Source organism: Emericellopsis atlantica, assembly GCF_019669845.1.
Source record: "Emericellopsis atlantica unplaced genomic scaffold F5Z01scaffold_6, whole genome shotgun sequence".
Classification (NCBI taxonomy): Eukaryota; Fungi; Ascomycota; class Sordariomycetes; order Hypocreales; family Bionectriaceae; genus Emericellopsis; species Emericellopsis atlantica.
The window spans coordinates 26,776-50,292 of NW_025764708.1; the positions used below are offsets into that span (position 1 = coordinate 26,776).

General features: G+C 53.3%; 13 protein-coding genes across 13 annotated transcripts in view; 9 read left to right on the forward strand and 4 right to left on the reverse strand.

Annotated features, from left to right (window-relative positions):
* The window catches only part of F5Z01DRAFT_634096 (nucleoside phosphorylase domain-containing protein), a gene marked incomplete at both ends in the record, with an annotated part of 1,455 nt that extends 653 nt beyond the window's left edge, over positions 1-802 (forward strand). Inside the window, one exon of the mRNA XM_046262019.1 lies at positions 60-802. Coding sequence (XP_046120437.1) covers positions 60-802 — 743 coding nt within the window. The remainder of the gene's footprint in view (positions 1-59) is intronic.
* An 875-nt stretch (positions 803-1,677) lies between these two features.
* F5Z01DRAFT_634097 (uncharacterized protein) lies at positions 1,678-2,076 on the forward strand (the record flags this gene model as incomplete). The annotated part of the gene is made up of 1 exon (XM_046262020.1): positions 1,678-2,076. The coding sequence occupies one exon, from the start codon at positions 1,678-1,680 to the stop codon at positions 2,074-2,076; it is 399 nt and encodes a 132-aa protein (XP_046120438.1).
* Positions 2,077-2,702: 626 nt separating this feature from the next.
* Positions 2,703-3,275, reverse strand: F5Z01DRAFT_697190 (RmlC-like cupin domain-containing protein; the record flags this gene model as incomplete). The annotated part of the gene is made up of 1 exon (XM_046266301.1): positions 2,703-3,275. The coding sequence occupies one exon, from the start codon at positions 3,273-3,275 to the stop codon at positions 2,703-2,705; it is 573 nt and encodes a 190-aa protein (XP_046120439.1).
* A 914-nt stretch (positions 3,276-4,189) lies between these two features.
* On the forward strand, positions 4,190-5,935 carry F5Z01DRAFT_697191 (FAD binding domain-containing protein; the record flags this gene model as incomplete). The annotated part of the gene is made up of 2 exons (XM_046266302.1): positions 4,190-5,008; positions 5,063-5,935. 2 exons carry the CDS (start codon positions 4,190-4,192, stop codon positions 5,933-5,935), a joined length of 1,692 nt encoding a protein of 563 aa, XP_046120440.1.
* A 290-nt stretch (positions 5,936-6,225) lies between these two features.
* Positions 6,226-7,031, forward strand: F5Z01DRAFT_697192 (fumarylacetoacetate hydrolase family protein; the record flags this gene model as incomplete). Its single annotated transcript, XM_046266303.1, has 2 exons — positions 6,226-6,529; positions 6,598-7,031. The coding sequence occupies 2 exons, from the start codon at positions 6,226-6,228 to the stop codon at positions 7,029-7,031; spliced, it is 738 nt and encodes a 245-aa protein (XP_046120441.1).
* Positions 7,032-7,065: 34 nt separating this feature from the next.
* F5Z01DRAFT_697194 (uncharacterized protein) lies at positions 7,066-8,322 on the reverse strand (the record flags this gene model as incomplete). Its single annotated transcript, XM_046266304.1, has 4 exons — positions 7,066-7,216; positions 7,272-8,018; positions 8,079-8,226; positions 8,301-8,322. The coding sequence occupies 4 exons, from the start codon at positions 8,320-8,322 to the stop codon at positions 7,066-7,068; spliced, it is 1,068 nt and encodes a 355-aa protein (XP_046120442.1).
* Positions 8,323-8,849: 527 nt separating this feature from the next.
* On the forward strand, positions 8,850-10,517 carry F5Z01DRAFT_697201 (uncharacterized protein; the record flags this gene model as incomplete). Its single annotated transcript, XM_046266305.1, has 6 exons — positions 8,850-9,011; positions 9,041-9,361; positions 9,426-9,588; positions 9,667-9,877; positions 9,932-10,105; positions 10,166-10,517. The coding sequence occupies 6 exons, from the start codon at positions 8,850-8,852 to the stop codon at positions 10,386-10,388; spliced, it is 1,254 nt and encodes a 417-aa protein (XP_046120443.1). The 3' UTR covers positions 10,389-10,517.
* Positions 10,518-11,383: 866 nt separating this feature from the next.
* Positions 11,384-13,252, forward strand: F5Z01DRAFT_697207 (vanillyl-alcohol oxidase; the record flags this gene model as incomplete). The annotated part of the gene is made up of 5 exons (XM_046266306.1): positions 11,384-11,631; positions 11,715-12,065; positions 12,130-12,176; positions 12,239-12,837; positions 12,920-13,252. 5 exons carry the CDS (start codon positions 11,384-11,386, stop codon positions 13,250-13,252), a joined length of 1,578 nt encoding a protein of 525 aa, XP_046120444.1.
* A 1,158-nt stretch (positions 13,253-14,410) lies between these two features.
* Positions 14,411-15,031, reverse strand: F5Z01DRAFT_634104 (uncharacterized protein; the record flags this gene model as incomplete). Its single annotated transcript, XM_046262021.1, has 1 exon — positions 14,411-15,031. One exon carries the CDS (start codon positions 15,029-15,031, stop codon positions 14,411-14,413), a length of 621 nt encoding a protein of 206 aa, XP_046120445.1.
* A 1,046-nt stretch (positions 15,032-16,077) lies between these two features.
* F5Z01DRAFT_617828 (uncharacterized protein) lies at positions 16,078-18,349 on the forward strand (the record flags this gene model as incomplete). Its single annotated transcript, XM_046261002.1, has 3 exons — positions 16,078-16,935; positions 17,357-17,483; positions 17,535-18,349. The coding sequence occupies 3 exons, from the start codon at positions 16,078-16,080 to the stop codon at positions 18,347-18,349; spliced, it is 1,800 nt and encodes a 599-aa protein (XP_046120446.1).
* A 485-nt stretch (positions 18,350-18,834) lies between these two features.
* F5Z01DRAFT_648579 (uncharacterized protein) lies at positions 18,835-19,482 on the forward strand. The gene has a single exon (XM_046263040.1). It carries the CDS (start codon positions 18,918-18,920, stop codon positions 19,425-19,427), a length of 510 nt encoding a protein of 169 aa, XP_046120447.1. The 5' UTR covers positions 18,835-18,917; the 3' UTR covers positions 19,428-19,482.
* Positions 19,483-20,043: 561 nt separating this feature from the next.
* On the reverse strand, positions 20,044-21,219 carry F5Z01DRAFT_734532 (uncharacterized protein; the record flags this gene model as incomplete). The annotated part of the gene is made up of 2 exons (XM_046266757.1): positions 20,044-20,996; positions 21,124-21,219. 2 exons carry the CDS (start codon positions 21,217-21,219, stop codon positions 20,460-20,462), a joined length of 633 nt encoding a protein of 210 aa, XP_046120448.1. The 3' UTR covers positions 20,044-20,459.
* Positions 21,220-22,364: 1,145 nt separating this feature from the next.
* F5Z01DRAFT_634107 (uncharacterized protein) lies at positions 22,365-22,795 on the forward strand (the record flags this gene model as incomplete). The annotated part of the gene is made up of 2 exons (XM_046262022.1): positions 22,365-22,592; positions 22,631-22,795. 2 exons carry the CDS (start codon positions 22,365-22,367, stop codon positions 22,793-22,795), a joined length of 393 nt encoding a protein of 130 aa, XP_046120449.1.
* Positions 22,796-23,517: the final 722 nt, after the last annotated feature.

A 23,517-nucleotide genomic window follows, 5' to 3' on the forward strand; every position in this document is an offset into this window, starting at 1 on the left:
GTCTCCTGCGCCTCAAGGACCAAGATACATTGAAACAGGTGCGTCGTAATTTTCGAAAGGTCGAGAATCTTCGACACAACAAGGGCACGTTCGTCTCCTGCGCCTCAAGGACCAAGATACATTGAAACAGGTGCGTCGTAATTTTCGAAAGGTCGAGAATCTTCGACACAACAAGGGCACGTTCGTCTACCCCGGCAGCGACAAGGACCGATACCATGTCGAACACCGTGGCGAGACAATACAGTTAGAACTAGCCCCACGACCTGATAGGCAACGTTCGCGCGTCTACTATGGGCCTATTGGTTCGGCGAGTAAGCTCGTGCGCGACGCTGCCTACAGGGACAATTTGAGGGACGTCCACGGTGTCCTTGCCTTGGAGATGGAGGCAGCCGGCATTGTCGGCCAGTTCAATGCCGGCGTCATCCGAGGCATCTGCGACTACGCGGACAAGCACAAGAACAAGGACTTTCAGCCGTACGCGGCGGCCATGGCCGCTGCATATGCCAGGCTCGTCCTGGCCAAGTTGGACGTCGTTGCACCCGCTTCCAGACCGCAGTCGCCACCGCCTCGGGAGCCTGCCGCTATCGTTGAGAGAATCCATGGGAAGAAACCTGACAGAGCAAAACAGACATGGAAGCAGAGGTGGTCTGACAGGTGGGACCGTTTTCTCCGGCCCCGGCCCCCAAGGACGAGGTATTACGATTCGTTCCAGTCGCCCGACAGGTTCCAGTCGTCCGAGAGGTTCCAGTCGCTGGACGCGTTGAGCGTCACCTCGAGTACAGGAGCTGTCGCAGACGCGTAAAGTCGTCCACCGACCCCGACACGGCGCTCGGTGGGACGGCAGACGCAGGATGGCAGTCGTGCGAGGAGATTCTCTGCCGAGCCCGCGAGATTTCCGACGCACGAAAAGCTCGGAGCTGACGAGTCTTCCGACTCGTGTTCGACATGTAGCTCCATCGCCGTCCCGCGATACCTCCCCCAAGAGCAGGAACATGTAACGGATAGGGTATTGCTGACTTTCGACATTGGGTGGGGATCTGGGAGGCGAAAAAGACGACCTCAGGCTTGAATTAATGAAGTTGTATTATATATCTATGAACTACATAGTATATCTAGCAAAGATATTCTATCTGCACCCTTTGAATTTATTCATTAGCGTTATTATAAGTATTAGTGAAGACATGGTAATTAGCTACCCTACAATAGTCACGTCCGGAGACGCGCGAGGACCCGCCCGCTCCTTGTCTTCTCTCGGCTCTGGAATGTAGCCAAAGAAGTCTCCTCTTTGATATTGTATAGAAGAGGGGAAATGATGTGACATCCTGTTCAAGCGTTTCAATGGGTACGAAAGTGAAGCACATGATTCTTCCCCGGAAGTTTTAACTATCTAGCTTATCCTTAAATCCCCGCATTGGCCGATCCCCGGATTCTGGCAGCCCCGGACACGGACATTTGCAGCCCTCGGAATCCCGGATCTTGGCAATTCCCCGCCGCCGAGCTTCAAGTGAAGAGTATATACAAGGAGTCTAGATCACCGCGCTCTTCAAGGCTTCACTGCACTACACTGCATTACACACTGGGCTGTTCATATAGCAGCAAACCTGACTTGAATCGATCGGATCTCTACCTGATAGGATAACAAAAGGCACACACACACACACACACACACTAGCAAACATGGTCTTCAAGGTTGGCAATGTCGAGGTGTTGCTCATGCCCGCGACGCCTCTCGACCACCCCCTGGCTCATTACGATGGATTGAATCCTGGCAAGACGTTGCTGAAGCGCGGGCACAAGTCCGACCCGGAGCGCGCCGCCTTCCAGGCCGACACCATCCTGGAAAGCGATGTAGAGGTTCGGATGCGCGATGGCGTTGTGTTGCGCGCCGACATCTACCGTCCGGCCGCAAGTGAAACCCTCACTCCCACCAGCACCCCTCTGCCATCAAATGCTAATCAATCGTCTCTCGCTGCAGCTCAAGTGCACCGCAGATATACGGCCATGCATGAATTGTCAGCTCTACGGCGCCGAGTGTGTCTCGATGCCCACCAACAAGCTCGGTGGCACGAGGCGTAGGACGAACTCCAAGGGCACACCCGACAGTACATGTAGGAAGCTGTCCACTGATGAGCGCCAGCGCCAGCGCCAGCTCCATGTCGCGCTCGCGCTCAGGAGGCGACGGCAAGATCGATGGCGCCGAGACGTTGGCATGCCCGCCCGCGGCGAGCACCCGAGCCTCCATCTCGTCTGGGATATTCAACCGCAAGGCGTCAGGGAACAGCCAGTTCTTTGGGTTCCCCTCCACGGCGGCCATTGTCGCCTTTTGCGCGCACGAGGCACGTCAAGCACAGCGCCACACCGCCCACGCCGAGTCGATGCGCTGTATCGTGGATTGTGGTCCCATTTGCGACGAGATCTCATGCTCCGTGGCAAGCGACGAGCCGCCCGTGTCGCCTATCCAGAACACGACGCTCGCCGCGCAATGCGCCAATGGTGAGTGTCCTCGTCCGTGTTTGTCTGTCACTCACTCACTCACTCACTCACTCACTCCCTGTCTGTCTGTCAAACCATGGCTTTCTTCGAGGACTCTAGGAAAGTGACAAGGAGCCAAGTTAAGTACCGAGATGCTCAAGTATTGCTCATTTATATACTAGTGAATCGAAAATGACCAGGACAAGAATGGTGCTCTTTCTTCCCCCCTCTCACACAGACAACAAAGCGTCATCCTCCACATCCGCGGCCGCGTTGAGCTTCCCAACGTGGTTGACGCCGTTGGGGGCCAGCACCACACCATAGTCCCAGTAGCGACCCGGCTCGGGCGGTGGCGTGTCGATGGTGATGTGCTTCTCGACGGCCTTGCCTTTATTGTACTGCCGGTGGGGGACGCCGGCTGGGAGCACGACCAGCGTGTTCGGAGTGATAATGTGCTTCTGGAGGACCACCTCAATCGTCAGCTCGCCCTCGAGGACAAAGTAGTACTGGTCAAACTCGTGCACATGGGTGCCCGGTCCGCCCCCGTTGGGCGCCACCTCGGCGTACAGCACGGCGGCGTGGGCGGACCCAGTCGACGGGTCGGCGAGCGGGAGGAGTCTGAAGCCGGGGAGGGCCTCCTTGATGCGGTCTTGCCTGACAGTCCGCACATAGCCCTTGCTGCTCGTCCGCCACTGCTCGGGCACGTCCTCGGGCGTATCGACCATGTAGGCAATCTGCTTGAGCCGGTCCGGTGCCGGTATGATCATCTCGAGGTGCGTCTCCGATGGCCGTCCGTACAACATGAAGATCCGCCACAGCCGCCTTGGAGAATTCGTATACGTCGCTGGTATCGACACCGGCAAGTGGGTAATTGTCTATGTAGCCGTGCCGGGCGTCAGCTGCCAACTTTCCATGTCTCAACATGATTCACAGTAGGGTGGCTTACCCGGAGTAGGGAGGAAACGCCGAAACCCGCTGGCGGTAGATGATGTCTCCGAAGCCATGCTGCGTCTTGTGACTCTTGTCCTTGATCTGGTTGGTGTCTGCAGGCTCTAGTCTTGACAAGGGGCAGGCATAAATTAAATACGCCTTGTAAGGATCGGATTCGATGGTAATAGCAGTGAGACCGGTCTAGATTCAAACTGATGAGCCTCGGACGAGAACGGGAACAGAGCCATGGAAGAAGGCGGGATGGCTCTCACATCCCCGGATGCTAGATATCTACGTATTGCTCAAAGCGTCCACCCCCCCTAAGTGAAACCCCTACCCCACGTGTCTGGCCAACCCCCCGGATCGGTTATTTTCTATACTGCTGGGGTAAAGGTGGAGGAGGGTTGTTTACAAAGCCAGACTAGCTGTAGCTGCAATTAGTGGTACGCCTTGGACGTGGTTGGCGGGGGGTGTTTTCGAAAGCCATTCCCTTGCCTAGAGGAACGCACCGACATTGGAAGCATGATCGGGGAAGAGATTCAAGCCATGCTCCCTATACACTCCGAGGCACTTTGCTGGCTTCCCCGCGGACACAGAGACTCTACCCCAGACTCAGGCATGAGTACATGTAGGCAACGCACTGGGTCCCGGGGAAACATACGGAACTCATACCTCATGTTATTACCGGCCAGTATGCAAGCAGAAAAGGATTCCTAATTTACTTGTGCCCCCACTGATTTGTCAAGCAACGAACGGCTAAATCCTACCGCGACTCAGCGCAGACAACATGACCGTACTGAACAACCCCCCAGCCACCATCTTCGCCATCATCGTAGGCGCTGGCCCAGTCGGCCTGTACACTGCGATTGCGCTGTCTCACTTTGGATACAGATGCGTAGTCCTCGAGCGCAAAAAGGTCCGTCGGCTGCAACAGCCGAAAGCGCACGCCATCAACTCTCGATCATTGGAGATCTTTCGACAAATCGGCATCCCAGTCCCGACGCTGAGGAGCCTCGGGGCAACTGCTGATGATTCTGATGTCCTGCGCTTCGAATCATCTCTGGCAGGGGTGGAGTACGGCAAGTTTAGGTACGAGCGTCAAGACGAGGACGTCAAGGCGTTTACGCCGGAGCCCCTGGCCAACATCCCTCAGCCGGCGCTCGAAACGTTTCTTCGAGATTATGCCGAGGCCACTGGTCTTGTCACCATCTTTGATGGCTGGCAATGGCAATCCTTCACGCAAAAGCCGCATCATGATGTCCTGTCCGAGGTGCTCAACGTGGAGAACGGAACCAGCACGTACATTGCGAGCAAGTATCTTTTCGCTTGCGACGGCGCCCACTCACGCGCCCGCACGGCACTCGGTATCCCCTTGAGAATTCCGCAAAGCGCCTATCCTTCCACAATTCGCTATGTCTCAATCACGATCAAGACCGACTGGACCAAGTACCGAAGCGGGATGCTCCATGTCATCATTCAAGGCCAGAACTTGAGGGTGTTCATTACCTACGACCGCAAGTCGTCTTGGGTCTTTATGTTTGGTATATCGCATGACGATCCTACTGACAAGTTCACCGAAGAGTTCTGCCGTGAGGCTATTGATAAGGTAATGCTCAGCCCCCTACACGTGTGTACATGTACATAGCTGACAACATCCTAGGCTGTTGGTGAGAAGACAGACTACGAAATCGTCAACACCTGTTTCTGGGAGGCAGGGCTGAGTATCTCGGACTTTTATCGATCCAAGACGGTTCCCAATGCTTTCGTCCTCGGAGATGCCGCGCACACGTTCCCCAACGCTGGCGGTCTTGGCGTCAACACGGGCTTTGCCGACGCGCACAACCTCGTGTGGAAGATTGCGGCCGTGGAGAAGAGATGGTCTCGGCAGCCCGACACGCTTCTGGACAGTTATACGCTGGAGAGGAGGCCGGTGGCCGAAGCCAGCTGCAAGATCAGCGACCACAACCAGTTCCGCATTACGGAAGTATGCTCCAAGGTCAGTTCCGTCATGGGGGACAATCCCCTCGAGAACCACAAGGACCACGAGAAGCGAAAGTTCCTTCAAGACACCATCAGCGCCCAGTGGTCTTTCAGCGACCATCTGAATCTTCACATTGGGTACGTCTACGGCCTGGACGATCTCGGGTATGAGCCGCAAGGGGATGAAGAGATTCCTGCCAACAGCGCCTTCTTCAAACAGCAGTGCGTCCCCGGTGTGCGGCTTCCACACGCCTGGGTCACTTGTCGAGGCAACACCATCTCGACCCTTGACTTGGTCAAATTTTCCAAGTTCACAGTGCTCGCGGCGGCAGGCCACAAAGTCTTGCCGACGTCGACAAAAGGTCCCAACGGAATTCCCCTTGTTTTCCAGCAATTGGGTCGTGATTTCATGGACGAGAAGGGCGACTGGTCTACCATTATGGGTCTTGAAGACGGAACAGGCTTCATTGTTGTCCGGCCCGATCAGCACATTCTCGGTCGAGCTGCCACAGTCGACCAAGTTGAAGAGCTGTTGGTGAAGGGGGTGCTGTAGTGTATGCACGCAGGGCCGTCATGCACTTGTTTAGGATTTTGTTTACTACTGAATTATTTGATTCAATCTTGCGATGAATTTTCGTATCAACAGGCGGAATCTTGACTCCCCGGTTGTCGATACTCTTCCAATGTCTCTTTGTGTGTACCGTTGTTCCGGGGTTAGAATGGATCCCCGGGGTCGCGGTTCCCTACACAGACTTATAACATCTAGAATACTTTCAGGCTAACAATATGTGCATCAAGTATACTCAATTTATTCACTACAGTGCAATAAGATTAGCTAGCCCAATGGAAGCATCCACGTTCATTCGCTTTGAGGACGACAATGGGACGATTCGTTATGGAGAACCTACAAAGGAGTCTCTCGCTGGCGACCTCATCGGTGCAACAGTCGAAGTCTTGCAGGGGGATCCGTTCCAAGGACTGAAACGCTCGGGAGAAAAGGCAAAGGTGGGCGTCGTTCTTTGTCCTCTCGAGTCCACCCCAATCGTGCTCTGCATCGGCCTCAACTACAAGAAGCATGCCGAAGAGGCGAACTTGACTATTGCGCCCTATCCGGTCGTTTTCACGAAACCGCCCACCGCGCTCGCTGGTACGCCATTTGATCAAACCCTATTTAGCCCTCAGGGGTACTCCAAGGCCTTTGCTAACCATATCGAGGTCCTTACGATGATATACATGTACACCCAGACGCAGCATCCATGATGGACTATGAGGGCGAGCTCGTGGTGGTGATTGGGCGGGATGCAAAGAACGTCTCGGTGGCCAACGCCTTGCACTACGTCCTTGGCTACACCATGGGCAACGATGTCAGCGCGCGGAATTTCCAGCTCCCCGACGTCAGCGGTGGCCAGTTCTGCTACGCCAAGTCGTTTGACGGATTCGCGCCCATGGGTCCTGCGATCGCCACGACAAAGGCCGTCTCCGACCCTCAGGCCTTGACGTACAGCACCAGAGTCAACGGGGCAACGAGGCAAGAAACGTCCACCAGTGATATGATCTGGACTGTCGCACAGATCATCAGTCATCTGAGCCGAGGAACCACACTTCGCAAGGGAACGACGATCATGACCGGAACGCCCAGCGGTGAGTAAAGCACGCCGTGGAAAAAGCTGCTCGTGAGCTGTGCTAACAAACGGGGATAAACTCGAGCATCTTCACCTTCTGCTTAAAGATCTGAGTAACAGTGGCGTGTTCAAGCTCCATAACCCTCGAAGCCGTCTCCTTCTCCACCATGGTCGTAGCGGCAGCAGTGTCGATAGAGTAGGGCTTTAGGAGCCTGAGAAAGTATTAGCCAGGTCTGATTTTCGGCAGACAATCTCCGCAGGACATACGCTTGATCTTGCAAGGTCCAGATGATAGTCTGGGGCTCTCCAAGCCACTTTGCTTGCATTGTCGCAAACTGGGCAGCCGATCCGTTAAAGGGCCGACCGTTGTAGTTCCCCCGGCCTGCGATTCCTAATATCGCAACATTGGGCTTCGGCTCCAAGTCCCGCCAAATGCCTTCAAAGGCACCAAGATGAGCGCTCCAAAGGAGTGTTTGATCTTGGCCAATAAGGAAGTTGAAAGCCATTTGTCCGCCGTCAAAGTGCGAGAAAATGTTGTTCTTCTTGTCGTTGAAGTATGCACCCATCGACTTGATCCCATCATCCTGATGTTCCTTTGGCACAAGATCAGCGATTCGGAGTAGGCCAAACTTCATTCCAAATGTGATATCCAGGGTGCAACCGTAAAGACCAGCATCACCTGTGAATTCCGTCCCGGTGTCGAGAACATCTGGCATGGCATCATGAGAGATACCCGGCATCAAGCAGTGCAACGCGGGCCACGCGTGGACGTGCAGGGCGGACAAGGACACTGCGGGCATGGCTGGTTGCCCTGGCATTGTGGGCGAGCATTCAACCTCCCCCTTGCGCGCCTTGTCCCTAATTTCTTTGGTGAAAAGAGGAATTCGTTCTCCGCCCTGCACTGGCATCAGTTGTTCCTCTGGGACACCAGCGCTTCGAAGGCAGTTGATGGCTTCTCCGTTGGCTATGACAACAGCGCCCGTACGCAAAGCAATTCTATCGGCACCTGGCAAGCTAAACACAGGAGATGATGAGCACTGCACAAGAGATGTGTGCGGGAGGGGGGTTAATTACTGATCGAAATGTGCGTGAGAGATGAAGATATAATCCGCTTCTTCGACCTCATCAGTACGCAGGAATTGCGGCATTCCCGCTGGCTTGTCGAGCCAGGCATCCAGGAAGATTGTTAGGCCATTGGTGCGCAGCCTGTATGTCGCGGCACCTTGATTACCTTGTTAGAGAGAGATCGAGAGCAGCTGGCTGGGTCAAACATGGCCTCCATCTGGTATAACTCACCGAACCATTCTAGGGTCGTCATTGTAAGGCAAAATGTTATGAAAACAAGGCCAGTTTGTCTGATGGATCGATTGAATGGTGAGGATTATTTACTGAGCTGGACAGTTTCCAAGCAGAGTCGGGATTCATCATTGCACATCAGCAAGCCATGGGTCTTGTATTCTTGCCCGGTTTTCGTATTCAGCAGAGGTCCGGGCTCCGGACTCCAGAGTCCAGCCTGCGCGCGTTTCGGCAATTACTCTCGGCAGCTACTCTATGTCTCCGCACGCTGCCATACACTTCCCCGGAAAGCCTCAAAGCTGGGTGCGTGCGCGCCATGTCGCGAAAGCTGAGAACCCTGGCACGGATATCATTGTACCCCGTTCACCGAGGACGCCAAAGCTCGTGAGACTTGTTGTTTTCAACCGATCAGCCAATTTGAGATGGTCGTCCCCGTCATTTGATGTCTCTGCAGTAAACTCTCCATCACTGCCGCAGCAAGTACGACATCATCCTCCAATTGCTACTACCCTTTGTCTTCCTATCAATTAATTCACACACAGCGCCGCCATGGGCAAGCTCAAGGTTATCATCGTCGGGTGTGGTCTTTCGGGGGCCCTGCTTGGGAACGGACTGGCGCGACACGACGTAGACTTTGAAATTTACGACCGGCTCGAGGAAACACAAACCGCGATGGCTACCAAATCCGCCTTGGAGAGAACGCATTGGTTGGTATGCGTGCCTGCCTGACCCCGGAAAAGATCCAACAGATTGTCCGTTTGTTCGGAGCCGCATCAGACGCATCAGAAGCCCCTGTCATTGTCGACAAGAACTTCAAGCAACTGCTTGACCTCAGCTCGTTCCCCAACTACTCTCGGTCCGCGCCCATCAACCGTGTGCTCTTGCGAGACTTTCTGTGTGACCAGATCAAGGGGACTGGTCGGCTGCACTATGGCAAACAGTTTACAGGCTTTGAGATCATGAATCCAGGCAAGGCGGAGGAGCAAGTCCGAGTATCCTTCAAGGATGGAACCACGGTCGACTGTGATCTCCTGATAGCTGCGGATGGAAATCAGTCTCTGGTATGTTTGAGTTGCTGTCTCCAATGCGGACTGGACTGATGGAGAGTGCTAATGAGATTGATAGGCCAACAAGCAGCTTGGCTTGAACAATATCGTCACCTTGAAGACGCATGCCTGCTTTTTGACCAAGAATGAAATGCCATTCTCAGCCTATCGAAGCCTGCCCAAGGAACTGCTCGGGTCGCCGATTCTGATGTCGGCTGATGGCAACACCCTCTACTGGTGTGGTGAGTCAAATGTCACTTTCTGTGGCCCTCGTCGCTCCACAAGGGCTGCCCGCTAACACAACATGCCCCGTGAATTAGTCTATCTGCCAAAGAAATTTCACGACGATGTCTCTGGCCAAGACGGAAATAACGCTGCCAGTGAGGCTCTGTACGACGAAGAGAAAGCTTCCTGCATGTTGGGAGTGGCGGTGCCAATGGAGAAGCTCAAGGGAAGGGCGATCCGATCGCTTGACGACAAAGAGAAATATGACCTGATCTCTTCTGGTTTCGAAGGATGGTCGCCGATCTTGTGCGCGTTGATTGATGCCACTTTACTCGGGTAAATGACTTACAACGTGCACAGTCACAAAGCTCTTGAACTCTGTCAGAATCAGAGCATTCACGGATACGAGGCTCGCTGTGGTTTGGACGTGCCGCTGAACTGGCGAGAGAAGAGCGCCACCAAAGAAGACATAAAGAAGGGTCACCCACGCGTATGGCTCATGGGCGACTCCATCCACCCCATGCTGCCCAATCGGTAAGACTTTCTGGCTCGCTATGCCAAGTCATCGCAGACGGACTGACCATGTGCACGCAGGGGCATGGGTGGAAACACCGCGATGCGTGATACAGCTGAAGTGCTGCCTCGCATCCTCAAACTCAAAGAGGCGGCCGCCGGACCCGATCCGCTCTCAATTATCGAAATCAAGAAGCAGTGCCAGGAGTACGAGCAGGACATGATTCCTCGGGCGTTTGAATGGGTGCAAAAGAGCGGACGAAACCTCGAGGTACGCAAGGCCTACCTACCTACCTACCCATGACTTTGCCTGCCTATATATCCCGTTGCGTGAATGTACTGACTTTTTTTCGTTCCGCGACAAAGCCTTTCAATACGTCCAACAGGCTCACCAAGCTGGCCCTGTCGATGGCTTCATTCGTCGCCGTTCCGGTCGTCAAACTTTGGCTTACAGTGTTCCATGGAGGATCCGAGGCTGGCACTGTTGCCGAAGCTGCTGAGTTGATGAATAAGTAAGTTCGGGGTAAGAGCGCTGGGCCGTGGTCGAGCATGTCCGTTCAAAATGTCCGCTTTGAGGCGTGAGACGTCTTTGTGCCGGTTTGAGGCTCCATGTCAGTGGGGAGTCGAGGACTGCACGCTGGCTATCTCGGAGGATATTTTCTCTAGTCTGTGTGGTAATCGCGTGTTTGGCAACGTATGATAGATACAATGTATAAGTTCGATTCTAACGCCTACATTCCCTCTACATTACAACAATCCTTCTGTCTGTGAAGACGATATTGTCGTCGTTCAGTACATGTATTCACCGGAAGTGGTTAACTTAGAGTGTCTCGGCTGGCTGCACAGTGTGTTGAAGTCCGTTTCCGCGGAATGCCGATTGTGGGGGTCCGGACTCCGACTCCGGGGGAATTTAGGGGTCTCTTTTCGCTAGGCCTTCGGGGACTACCGACAACCCGACGGACCGGGGCGGAGGAGGTGGGGCACCTAGAGATCCATGCAGCCCTGTTATTGAAGTCAACGTGTACGTACATGTAGTGCAGTACGAAAGGAACCACTAGGGTTCTTAACTTATAATTACAAGTTACAACATCCAGGGAGGTTGCAATGCCGAGCTGCTTGCCGAAGCCACGGGTCGAGCCAACTTGCGTCAGCATCGGGAGGCCATGCGCTGGTGTGGCGATCCTGGAACTGACTACTTAGGTTCCAATGCCTCCTCGTGATCAACATATTGAGCTTTAGCATCGTTCGACACGCAGTGACGAATCATTCACTCAAGCGTATATAACTATTGACACCACAATGGCCTCTGCATTCTTCGATGAGGCGGCCGATGCCATTGGCGCAGACAATGTGTCTCGAGACCGCCTCACCGGTTCGTTGCCAGGTCCAATGGGTGAAGTATTGTACGGAGACGTATGGGATCTATTTCCCCAGAAGCCCATCGGCGCAGTCCGGCCTAGTTCTGTGGAGGAGCTGCAACAGGTCATTCGACTCGCCAACAAGCATCTCGTACCTCTGTGGACCGTGTCTCGAGGAAAGAACTTGGGGTAAGAGTGCACTCTCTCCTTGTGCGATTCGCATCAAGTCATCAAATCGCCACGCTTGGGCTGACCTTTCATGAACACGGCAGCTATGGAGGCACTACGCCCGTCGCAGAAGGCAACGTTGTTCTTGATCTCCATCGGATGAACAAGATTGTCGAAATCAACGAGGAGTTTGGCTACGCAATCGTCGAGCCAGGCGTCTCCTTCTTTGATCTCTACGAGGAGATCAAGCGTCGCAAGCTCAAGCTATGGATGTCCGTGCCTGCGATCGGTTGGGGCTCGGTCGTCGGGAATGCTTCGGAGCGAGGCTTCGGCTTCACTCCCCTTGGCGTCCACGCCGACGCGCAAACTGGTCTCGAGGTGGTGCTACCGAGCGGCGAGTTGCTTCGCCCTGGCATGGGCGCTGTTTCTGATCAGATGTTTGCGCTTTACAAGGAGTATGGTTTCCCCTTGCCGCATGCTCCCTGCAAAGGACAAATACTGAAAATGATTCTCTGGCAGTGGTTTCGGTCCCGGTCTCGAGAACATGTTCAAGCAGTCTAACTTGGGTATGTGAAGAACTCTGAAGATCGACCTTTTGGCTCCTCAGTTGCTGATCCGGAATGCGTAGGTGTCATCACCAAGTTGGGGATGCACATGTACCCTGCACCGGAAGCCTATAGCCGCTGTGTACTATCCGTGCCACGGGACGCAGATTTCGTTCGAATGGTGGACACAATGGCAAATCTCCGACGCCGGGGTGTCGTTGGAAACGTTCCGCACGTTTGGGACATTCAGCGACAAGTCGCCATTAACCGAGACATGGACGTTTTGCAACTGATGCGCCCGCACTGGGGAGCTGATAAAGCATATCCCCTCTCTCTCTACGAGGAAATTATCCAGAAAACAGGATGGCACTGGTGGTACTGCCAATTCGCTCTGTACGGCTCGCCTGAGATCGTCAAGGCCCAGCTCGAAACCGTCAAGCGTGTCATCTCCCAGGACTTACCTGGCGCGAAGCTTCAGGTGTGGGACCACGTTGCCTCACCAGGCGAGGTGCTCGACGCAACGGTGGAAACAGACGCGATACCGAGTCCCACTGGCGTACCGTCTATTCTTGGCATTCAAATGCTGGATATGATCCGCGGAGAAGGTACGGGCCACACCGACTTTGCGCCTGTTCTGCCACCATCCGGCAAACTTATCTACGAGTGGTTCACGAAGGTCAGGGTAAGTCTCCAGCCACCATGGTCCCCGCCCTCCAATCTTTACCCAAACAGAGAAGGAAGGCTAAATTATTTGTTATCTACAGGCAATGTGCATAGAGGCTGGCTTCAACTGCGAAGCCGACTTTCACATCCATGCTCGTTACTCAATCCCCATGGCCCTCATCTGCTTCGTCCGTTCAGAGAGAGAGCGTGTCAGCCAGCTGTACCCCAAAATAGTGGACGCAACCACGGCCCTGGGCTATATCTCATACCGCGTGCATGTTGGCGCCATGGATCAAATTCTTGGAGCTCACACGTTCAATGATGGAGCTCTGGGCAAATTCTTGACGAGCCTGAAGGACCACATGGACCCTAATGGAATCTTATCGCCCGGCAAGTCTGGTATTTGGAATTCGGCGGCAAAGGCAGGGCGTTGAGTAAGCCAGAAAGAAGCCGAATAAGATTCCTACCTTGGCTTTCAACCGTCGGGTTCTTGATGTTTCAATGTGACCGAGAATGACCCCAAGAGACGACAAAAGATCTGGCCATGTTATTGTCTTGCGGGCCAGTGCGTGGAAACGCGGTTGTCTTGCTGCAGATCACAACTTCATTGCATTCGAGGCTACTCTATCGCTCTAGGGGTTACTTAAGAAGTTGTTCCTCTTCTATATATCTTTACTATTGGGTTGGAGGGACGAGAAAAGCAGCAGGGAATGTGTTTCGGCCACGAGGCTGCTCGAGCGTACCCTACACCCCATTTGCTTCCGGCGTCCCCTGGAGGGGCTGGCCTCGCTTCTCACAATTAGCCTAACCTATACTGCCCTTTCAAGCATTACTAATAATGTAAATAAAGGAGGACGAAGTCCAAGGGGGGCAAGGCTCCCCCTTTTGTACTTAAACGTGAGATCATGCCATTGTCGCAGAGGGCATGGCGCTTCTAGGGCCACAATTGCCGATCAAGCATCGCTACCTTGTATCGTTTCTTAGTGGCAGCACAAACATTGCCCCAGAGCAATGGGTCACCTGGAAAATGCTACTTTTTGTCTATATGAAGAACAAACTCGCGTGAGTTCTTTCGTAAATTAGAAGGCTATATAAATCGTTGCGAGCACGTTCAGTGACCAAGCAGGAAGAGAATGACCCGGTGGCAGTTGCCGCGGTGCACTACCGCCCTTTTCACTATTTGCGTATGTTCATTGAAGCCCGTTCCCATCTCCTGGGGCGATCTTGCCACAGCAACCTCATGAGCTGACGGGATTTGTGCGCTCTTTGTATGTCCATGGCGTCGCGGGCGCCTCGCGGAGGGAACGACAACCCGTTGGGCGTATGTTACACCCTGCCGACGGAGACAAGTTGTGTCTAGTGTAGGGCATGTCCTAGGAAGGTTTACCTGGCAGCTCCAAATCGATGATTATAGTATAGTAAGTAGATACAATACAATACTGTACCTTAAGTACAGCAGACGTCTTTTCCTTCTAAAGCTGCATAGCTTGCAAAGTATCAGGATGCTTCTCTCCCAGCACCTCTCGTCGGAGATCCAGCACTCCAACGTACATTCGTGATGTTTCGTAAATATCAAACGTCAATTCTCCCATTCAAAGCGCCATTGCAAGCGCGATCCCAATTGGGAGCTTGCAGGACCACCAAGATTGACCCGTGACGGCAGGCGCAGCGTCCTCACTGGTAGTTGTAGCTACTTCCTCGGAGGACGAAGAAGTCGCAGCCTCCAGAGAGGCTGAAGGCTGCGTAGTCCTGGCCGTCTCCAAGGAATTGGAAATAGACAATGAAGGAGGCATTGGTCCTCCACTGGGCTCTGGTATTGTGGTTGGTTCTGTTGATGATATATCATCCGGCAGAGACGTGGTGAAGGTCAAGGTCAGCGATAGCGTAGCCGCAAGGCTGGAGATAAAGGCGCTGTTGTCCGACAAGACTGACTCGACCTGGATGCTGAGAGGGCCAAGCGCAAAAGCCGACTCGGTGGCGGCGAGGAGCGGATCGTCGCATACGTAAGGTATATCACCTTCGCTGGCAGCCTGGCAAATTTGACCCGTAAGACAACACCAGGTGTCATCGCAGACCACGGGGCAGAGAGAGCTGCGATCTTCCAAGGCTTGTTCCCCTAGCTTAAAGGCCGAGGGAGTAGCCGAGATGGTGGAAGCAGTTGCAAGAAGATACAGCCAAGTTTGGGGCATAAGGTGCATGGTAGTATATTTCATTTTGCTGGTATGAATCGGACCAGTGACGAATCTCGGGATATAGAGGCAGCAGGTAGACCGGAATGAAAGCATGAAATATTGCTAATTGAAATTGAGAGTACTGTATTGCCCGAGTCGTACATGGCAGCTGGGTTCCAGCCTTATACAGGTCTTCGGCAATGGCGGCCTGCCCTGCGCTCCCAGTACCTGTACTACGGGTAATAGAATTTGAAAACCAAAACATCCATTTGAGTGAGGTGACTAGGGCTTTCCCGCGATTGGCGCTTTGCAATCACCACCTGAATGAGGCTTGGTGACCCCCTTGCTACCGGCAGTTCTAGGCCTCGATTGTCGAAAGAAGGGTGGCGCAAGCTGAACAGCCACAACGTCGGCAGGGCTGCAGGCTGATCGACACGAATTTCGCACCGGATTTGTCTGTTTGGTCTGATACTATCCGTACATCTAATAAACGTAGATCATATTTGACAGGCTTGCCTCTGTAAGTAGCAGGGAAAGGGGTAATGATTGAACTGCTGAATACGTACATCGATATCTTAAATTGATCATAATGTCGGTGACCCAAAGGACCCGGCAACAGCACTATTGCTTTTGAGGCTGTTGCGGAAGATCAATAGTTCTATGTGGTTGAAAAAGGTGGTGTGTTTGATCATGAAGCTTGTGGTGAGGTGAGGCACGCCGGCGTTGGAAGAAGTGGGCCCCTGGGCCGTGTCCGGTGTCGGGGTAATTTCTAACGTACTGATTGGTGCAAAGGCCATAAGGACGGTAGGTTCAAGGTGGGGCGTTCCACCCTTCCACGCCGTTTGATAGGTTTGAATTCATTGCCTGATTGAAGGCCTCAAAACCCCTGATCTTCTGACTGTTGATTGCGAACGAACAAGATGGACGGACTGACAGCCCTGATGTCGGAAGCGATAGGCAGACGGCTGATAGGGTCTGCTAGCCGCTCCACCATGTCGCAATGATCGATCTCGTAAATCCTACGTGTGCCTTAAGCTGATGATCGCCGCTGCGAAGAGGACATTGTCGCCTCAACCAATTGCTACATGATGAACGAACACACATCGCAGCATTCTGTCCAAGACACAGATGCTGGCAATGATATTCTTGTTTCACTCCCCAACCAAGCCGCCAAATTGATTACGGCGACCAGTGGTGAAGATTCAAACCCCTCAGGCGAATATATCTCACTACCGCTCACCCCAGGTCTTTCCACTACCGATCCTGCACCCAGTAGTCAGTCTGCATCGATCATTACATGTCGCTCTCCAAGGATTTCTCTCCCATCAGATCTTCGCCCACCGGCTACACCTCCGCCAGCTTCACCTCCCCCGGCTTCATCTCCCCAGGCTTCATCTCCCCAGGCTTCACCTCCCCCGGCTTCGTTCCGGACGGGTAGTCCTGGCGTCCAACAGCCAATAAATCTCGCCGCACACAGACTACCCCCCAACGGCAGCTCTGTGGCAATTCCACTCCAGACGCCATCAAATACTTCTACAGGCAAAGGCTTCTTGACGTATAGTGTGCTCTCGACTGCTATTTGTGCTCTGGGACTGTTTATCTTCATAACATTGGTTACCTGGAAAAGCGCATCCTTGGATTGGCCACTCGCCAACCTCTCGATCACTTCGGGTATCCTTCTCTTGTCCTTCGTTTCCAAGTTTATTGACTGGGCTCTTGAGATGCTTTCGGACGTGGGCTGGGAGAAGCTGTACTGGGGATGGTTATTGCAACGCAGCGGCGGCAACCTTCTCACATTTCTGGTTGTGAATTCTGGACTCAACGCGTGGTTGAAGGCCCTGGTCTATGCTCCTAAACAATCCTCTCGGTCATCTTTACGTCTTGTTACCCTATCGAAACGACAATTGCTGGCTCGCTGGCCTCAGTTCTGGGCCTTTTGGAGGCAAGTTCTTAAAATGAGTGACGAGCTAACAGGGCATTACTGACTAGACAACCGGCAGGATTATTATCTGGCTCCTGATGCAGTTCCCCGGGCTCATCATCATGTCCGCAGTGGACACCCAAACGGCATACCGGCCAGCGGGCTGGTCTACTGTGAGCGGTGGCCTCGGCATCTTCAACTCCAGCGAAGCTTTCCAGCTGCCTGGAGACTTTGTCAGCAACAGCTACGTTTTCAATGTCCTTCAGGATATCACCATGTCTGTTCGCACAAGTCCGATCACAGCCGAATGCCGGGGCCGGGAGACATGCGAATCGTTTCTCCTTGTCGGAGGACTGAAGTGGATTGCCCCATGGCCTTACCGTTGGCTGTCTGACCCCAATCTCACGGCCTATGTAACGCGGCTTATGCCGGTCTATCAGTTGGAGGGATGGAACACGACTTTCGAAAAATCCATTTTCTGGGCGGATAAGGAGTGTCGAGTCTATGGCTCCGCCAGCAACGCTGTACAGATTTGCGCCAAGGAGAGCAACAAAGGCGGCTCAATCCTCACAGGTGCGTTCCTGAAAAAGAAAGGCTGTTTTTTGTGATTCCTGACAATACAAGGTATTCGTGCTTGCGATCCAGGGCAATTAGACGACACAGGAGACTGCACACTGAACCCAGACTGGCCAGGGTGGGATTCTTTCGTAGCTTTCTCGTCAACACTCGATATTCACCGCCTCAACACAAGCATAGCGGCAGATCGACGAAGCAGCGCTATCCTCGACGTCTTGGACAAAGGTGAGGCGCATCGCCAGAAAATCGAGTCAACGAACTTTCTCGATGCCTTCGACAATCTCCTCTGCCCTTTCAACCCCGACAACTCTTCCACTACCTCACGATACTGCGAGATTGGCCAAGCAAGGTCCGACCTGACCAATTCATTATGGTCCGTCATCTACAGCAATTACAATGTTGGCGCGATGGAAAGCTCACTTGCCGTTGAAACACTGCGAAACCTCTTCGCCACCGCCCTTTTCCTCTTCAACCCCGTCTACCGCGGGGCCGTCCTGACAAGCGAGCCAGTATTTTCGCGCACTACCCAGGCAGGACTTGCCGATGAGAACTACTTCCCAGGGTCTGCGGCCCGAGTATCATCGTACGTGGCACCCAAGCCTTGGAGTGTCGTAGCATTCACCGTTTCGGGCGCTTTCATGATTTTCGCTTCTCTGGCAGCGGTATGTGTCTCTTTATACTTCAAGCAGCCTACGACTTCAACATTCGATCCTATAAATGTATTTTCGGTCAAAGTGAGTGAACCAGCTCAGGTTGGTAGCCATGAACTGGGCAGCATTCAATATGAAGGACAAGACCGAGAAGGAGATCATGCGGGTAGCAGCCGGGCTGTGGATCGAGCCAAGGGCATAGCTAAAGAATGATTGTCACGCGTTATAAAGGATGTTCAAGTGCCTTGATCTATTACATAAGAAAATACTAGGCGTAACGGCTATTTATACGATCTATACAAAAGCCGAGCCAGGACGATGAGGGAGTGAAATATGTATGGAATGAGCAAACCTTCACGCCGAGGAGACGTCTATGCCGCTTACTGATCAGAATCCTACTGTACTGCAGATACGCGCTCAATAACGTAGTCCAGACTCTCAAAGCATCCCAAGTACTTTATCCAATCATGTCTTCCCCGAGAACATGAACCCAGGCTGCCTCGCCTGCATCAAAGGTTAATAAAGAACTCCCAGGAAAGTGACAGCCAATGAAAATGGATGAACTCAACATTCGCCGCCGATCTGCATACGCTTGGCGCTGCCAGTGCACCAACGGTCACTTTTGATAATATCAATCGTGATTGAGACAAAAGTATCAATATATGGCCCCCAATACTTGAACCAACACCAAAGATTGTCTTCACGTTCCTCCCTCTCACACACTCCACTCCTCGCTTTTCCAGCCACCATAAACAAGAACAACTCGGTAAAAGTTCCCTCAATGTACACTCCAAGCACGAAAAAGACCTCCCAGTCCCCAGTTTGCGGCAACCATTGCGGAGGGACAATGGCATTCAACCCAGGCGCCTTGCTCGGCAGTCTCATCGTTTCCTTGAGCAGCTGGCTAATCGTCGGGGTCTTTGCTTATATAAGAACACCTTCGTCGGGTACACATATGGATTTCAACGGGTTCTTGACCATCTCTTTCATGCAGATTCCCAACTTCTATGCGCTCATAGGTGTCATTCACCAATGCAGCTGCCACCCTAACCTTCCGTTCAACCACACGGCCGCTGGAATTGCCTCCATATTAGGGTGCTTCACGACGATTGCGTTCTGTATCGCCACAAGCGAGTGGAGGACTACTTCGCAGCATAAATTCCTGATTATGGGGAGCGTGTACGTGTCTTGGGGCCTGGAGTGGTACTTCAAGCCGTTGGCGGCCTGTCTAAGATGGTTGGAACAAAGTACATATCCAAGACAGCGGCTAGATGTTGCATCGTCTCGTTGACAACGTCTGGTCTTGCAGATCAACAACGCCCTGAGCCTTGATTAAGCCTCCCGGCTGCGGACCCTGACCTACGTAATAGATTGCACGAATAAGTACGCGCATCGCCAACGTTATTTATTCGGCTAACGTCGCTACACTCTACATGCAGTCATCCAAACAGACCGAGGCCTGTAAGGGGGTCACATTGGACGGTGCACCAAATCTCTGCCGGCACCCACACCTCGAGCCCCAAAACTCAATTCATCGGAGAATTCTGTCCGACTTGACTTGCATGAATAGCTCGTCAAAGAGATCGATGATGCTCTCGTCTTGGGTCTGTTTAGAATGCTGCTTTTTTAAATAACCTCGCCCGCCAATTCTTGGATCAGGCGAAGAGAAGTATAGCTATCTAGACCGACCCTCTTCTCGGCGCCGACAACCCGCTGCCCACATTTGTCCTCTCTTTTCCAGTGTACAGCACTCTTTCTTGGATTCCCAATCTGCCACTCCTCTTGAGTCTTGAGCGATGGATTGGGAGCGTACGCCACCAAGACCTCCGCAAAGTTCAGCCAGGCCCGCAAGCCGAGGCACTATTTGCCCTTGACCAGCATCCTCGTGCGCTGCTAGAACCGTTCTTGGGAGCCTTGCCCCGACCCAGAGGTCAAGTCAAGCTTCTTCTTCGCCCGCCTCCAGCGTTAGGAGGTGAGCACTCGTCCCATGACCTCTCGTCCGTCTGGCAGCCTCATGAGCCAGCTGCCGGGCACGTCGGCGGGCCAGATTTGTCGGATAGGGATCGCCTACGACTGCTCATTGAGCATGTCAGCACGCACTACGGACGCCCAGAGCGTGTCATTGTGATCGTCGTGGTCGATGTGGCAAATAGCCAACATCTAGTCTTGACCTTGCTCGGGTCGAGCAGCCAAGACCAAGGGCTACTGCTGTCCGGCCCCTGGTTGTGCCCAAGACGTCGTGATGCATGGACCTAGCGACTGCTACCATCCTTTCCATCGTCTGTGTGATGCAGCTCCAGGCCGACATGCTGGGATCCGCCTGTTAGGCGGCGACCATATCAGCGCCACACCGGCGGTGGTTTCCAACGTATGCCCTGCCACAATCCCCCAGCAATGAGCGGATCTTGGGCATTCGTAAAAAGCTGTGTCCCGATAGGTTCCCCGGCTGCACCCTCAGGGGATCCTCGTCGTCCACTCCTGTGTGGAAAAGGGCAGGGCACATAGTCCTGGTGCGCAGACGTAGCTGCACGAGCTGGGGAAGCAACCGTATGACGAATGGACAAATGTGATCTGTTCCGCGCTTCTCCCCGTCAAGCGTGCACACGTCTGTTTCTCGGGTATCTATCTCAAGGTGGATGCAAGCTGGCGGAAGAGACTCGACGATGGTGTTCAGGTCTTGGCGCGAGACAAAGCAGATACCAGTCGGTGCAGCCACGACGGAGACGCAGGCTAGATTCTCCATGGCCTTGAGCATGGGAGCCAACCTCTGGACGCCCGCGCGGAGGTCCGGATGTGGCGCCTTGCCGTTAGAAGGATCAAGATGTGACCCCGTATCGCCTTGGATGCGGAGTGTGAGAGACTGGACATGTATGTAGCGACCCCATCTTTCCGCAGCGAAGGTGCGCGTGAACTCTTTCAGTCAAGGAAGGTCGAGTGAGACAATACCGCAGGGCATGGCCGCATCGTGTCAGGCCCTATCCACATACCAAGGCGCAGGCCAGCAGATCGTCTAGGCGACCTTGTCCCTGATGTCTGACGTGCAAGAGGACAGAGTGCAGGACGGCAAACGGCAGAGGGCCCATCTCGGCCCCATGCTGCCTTGGAATGTTCAAGGGACTGGAAGTATCCTATGAAAGGTCTAGTGTGAAGTGATTCGGAAAGGAATAAGTTGGCCAGACGCTGTTGACAACCAACAGCGCACCCCGACTTTCGGATAAAAACTAATAACAATATTTACTAGTACCCGTGGGAACAACGGTAATCATCCTCAAAACGAGAACAGATCCGAGCTTTGGGGGCCACAAGTCTACTCCATATATGCACTCCGGGTATTTGAACGGCACCGTCCACCAGTCAACGTAAGGTACGCGCGTAGGTCAGCTATTTGGGGTCCATCTTTAGACAGGTAGGCAGAGGTGTAGGGCTCGTGCAAGGTGTAGGGCTCGTGCAGAGTCTATGGATGTGGCCTTATGTTCGCCTAACCCGTTGCTTCACAACCTACAGACGATCTTCCCCCTGAGCGCTCTGTACCATGATATGAGAACTCACTTTGCTTTGGCACTCTGTGTGTCAAATGCTCTCCTGAAGTCGAGCGACAAACCATGTTCGGGGACAGTTGATCTCCTCTCGGAGTCAAATCGACCATGTCGAACAGACTACTCCGGAATCCAAGCCGGTCGGCCCCCAATTTGCACTCATATACTTCGTATGTGGAGCCAAAATACGTTTGTGCCGACGACGTCGCCTCGAGGATCTGGTCCGCTACTTGGGGCCACGGACCCCAAACCCCGTTTCTGCGTTATACAACAGAAATAACCAAAAACCTTGTGAATATTGGCACAAGCCAGGACTCGCTGGCTGTTCCTCAAGGGCTTGTTGAGCAAGTAAGGTGGAGCGACGACGCCTCTGGGTTGCATGTACGGTTAACTCGCAGGAAGAAGCAGGTGTGATTTCGACTTGGGTCGTAGAGAGAAGCACGATAGCTTCAGTGCCCAGTTTATCATATTCAAACGGGTATATAAGTCAGGAGTAGTTTTCCTAGTTGAGTTCTGTTCCCCAAGCCTCAACTCACAACAACAACAATAACAATCACTATTTGTCAAGCTTCCCCTTACCTTCTTTGCAATGCATTACCCCACCGCTCTTATCGTCGTCGTTGCAGCTCTGTTGCCAGCCACTTCCGCCTTTACCTGCGCTGTAGGTCAGGCTGGATCATGCTACTTCCGGGATGGCAACCCAGTTGGCAAGCAGCAGCGCTGTGCTGTTCAGTGCACGTACCAAGGCGGTAACTCTAAGTGCACCTGTCCCGACTACTACCCGAGGAACAACAAGAAGTGGGAGTACACTGGAAAGCACGAGTGTTTCGCTTGAGCGGCTTACCCCGGGCGTCACAAGTGCTACGGCTAATGCCACTCCGTACGAGCTGGTGACGCGGAGAACGCTGCCTTTATGGACTGTAAGTTTGTTCAAATCTTATGCGAAACCACAATCGAGTTGACTTTCAGCATAGACGGTTTCGAGGCAAAACTCGTGGCCTTTCAGCGCAACATCAGGACTCAGGAGGCGGAGGTTTCGACCAGGTTACGCAACGGCTATATCAGCATAGCGATGAGCAGAGAGCAATGGGGAGACAATGTACTACACAGCTCAGCTTCCTAGATTGACCTTCAACGTACGCCAAATTATGGACAGCTTCACCCAAAGCCCTTACCGTAGTAATCTGAATGAACTTAAGCTAGGTGCTGTCTGTTGGTGAAGAGAATACATCCAGCCATGATAGGGGGGCGTTTTCCAGGGAAAATGAGACCCCTGCACGGGCTAGAGAGGTGACGGCGGGGGGTATGCGGTGGAATAACATGGCAGGATTGGGTTGGTAGTTTGTATGATGAGACGAAAAACGAGTTACATGAAAGGGATGGGTCTAATTGCTTACCGTAACTAGGGCGCGCCCCAAAGAGGATACGGGGAGATTTGGGGGGAACAGGGTAAGAAGGAAAGGGGTTGAGAGTATTGGTATTTTCAGTACCCTGGGGGATGCATTGGGCCTGACATACCAACCTCAAGTTAGGGTTGAAAGCGACATTCGTACAGCTAGGCACCCATCACCTTGCATATGTACGCAGCGAAGGCCCCATGGCAATGAAAAGCTCGAAGGTTAGGAAAATGCTTCTGTGGCCAATATAGTCGAGGTCCATATCGACATCGGCTAACCATGTCCATAGACATTCGACAGGTGCGCGATGATGAAAGTCCTGCAGCTACACAGCGCCCACGTCGCGCAGGAAGTTGAGGTCGTATCGGCGAGACGACTTGACTTTAGGCTGATGTAATGACCCCGGACTCATGACCGTCGTTCCGGGGCGAATCGGCACCTCCAGGGG

Coding starts and splice junctions, on each gene's coding strand:
- F5Z01DRAFT_648579 (XM_046263040.1), top strand. CDS start 18,918: ATGTACACTCCAAGCACGAAAAAGACCTCCCAGTCCCCAGTTTGCGGC.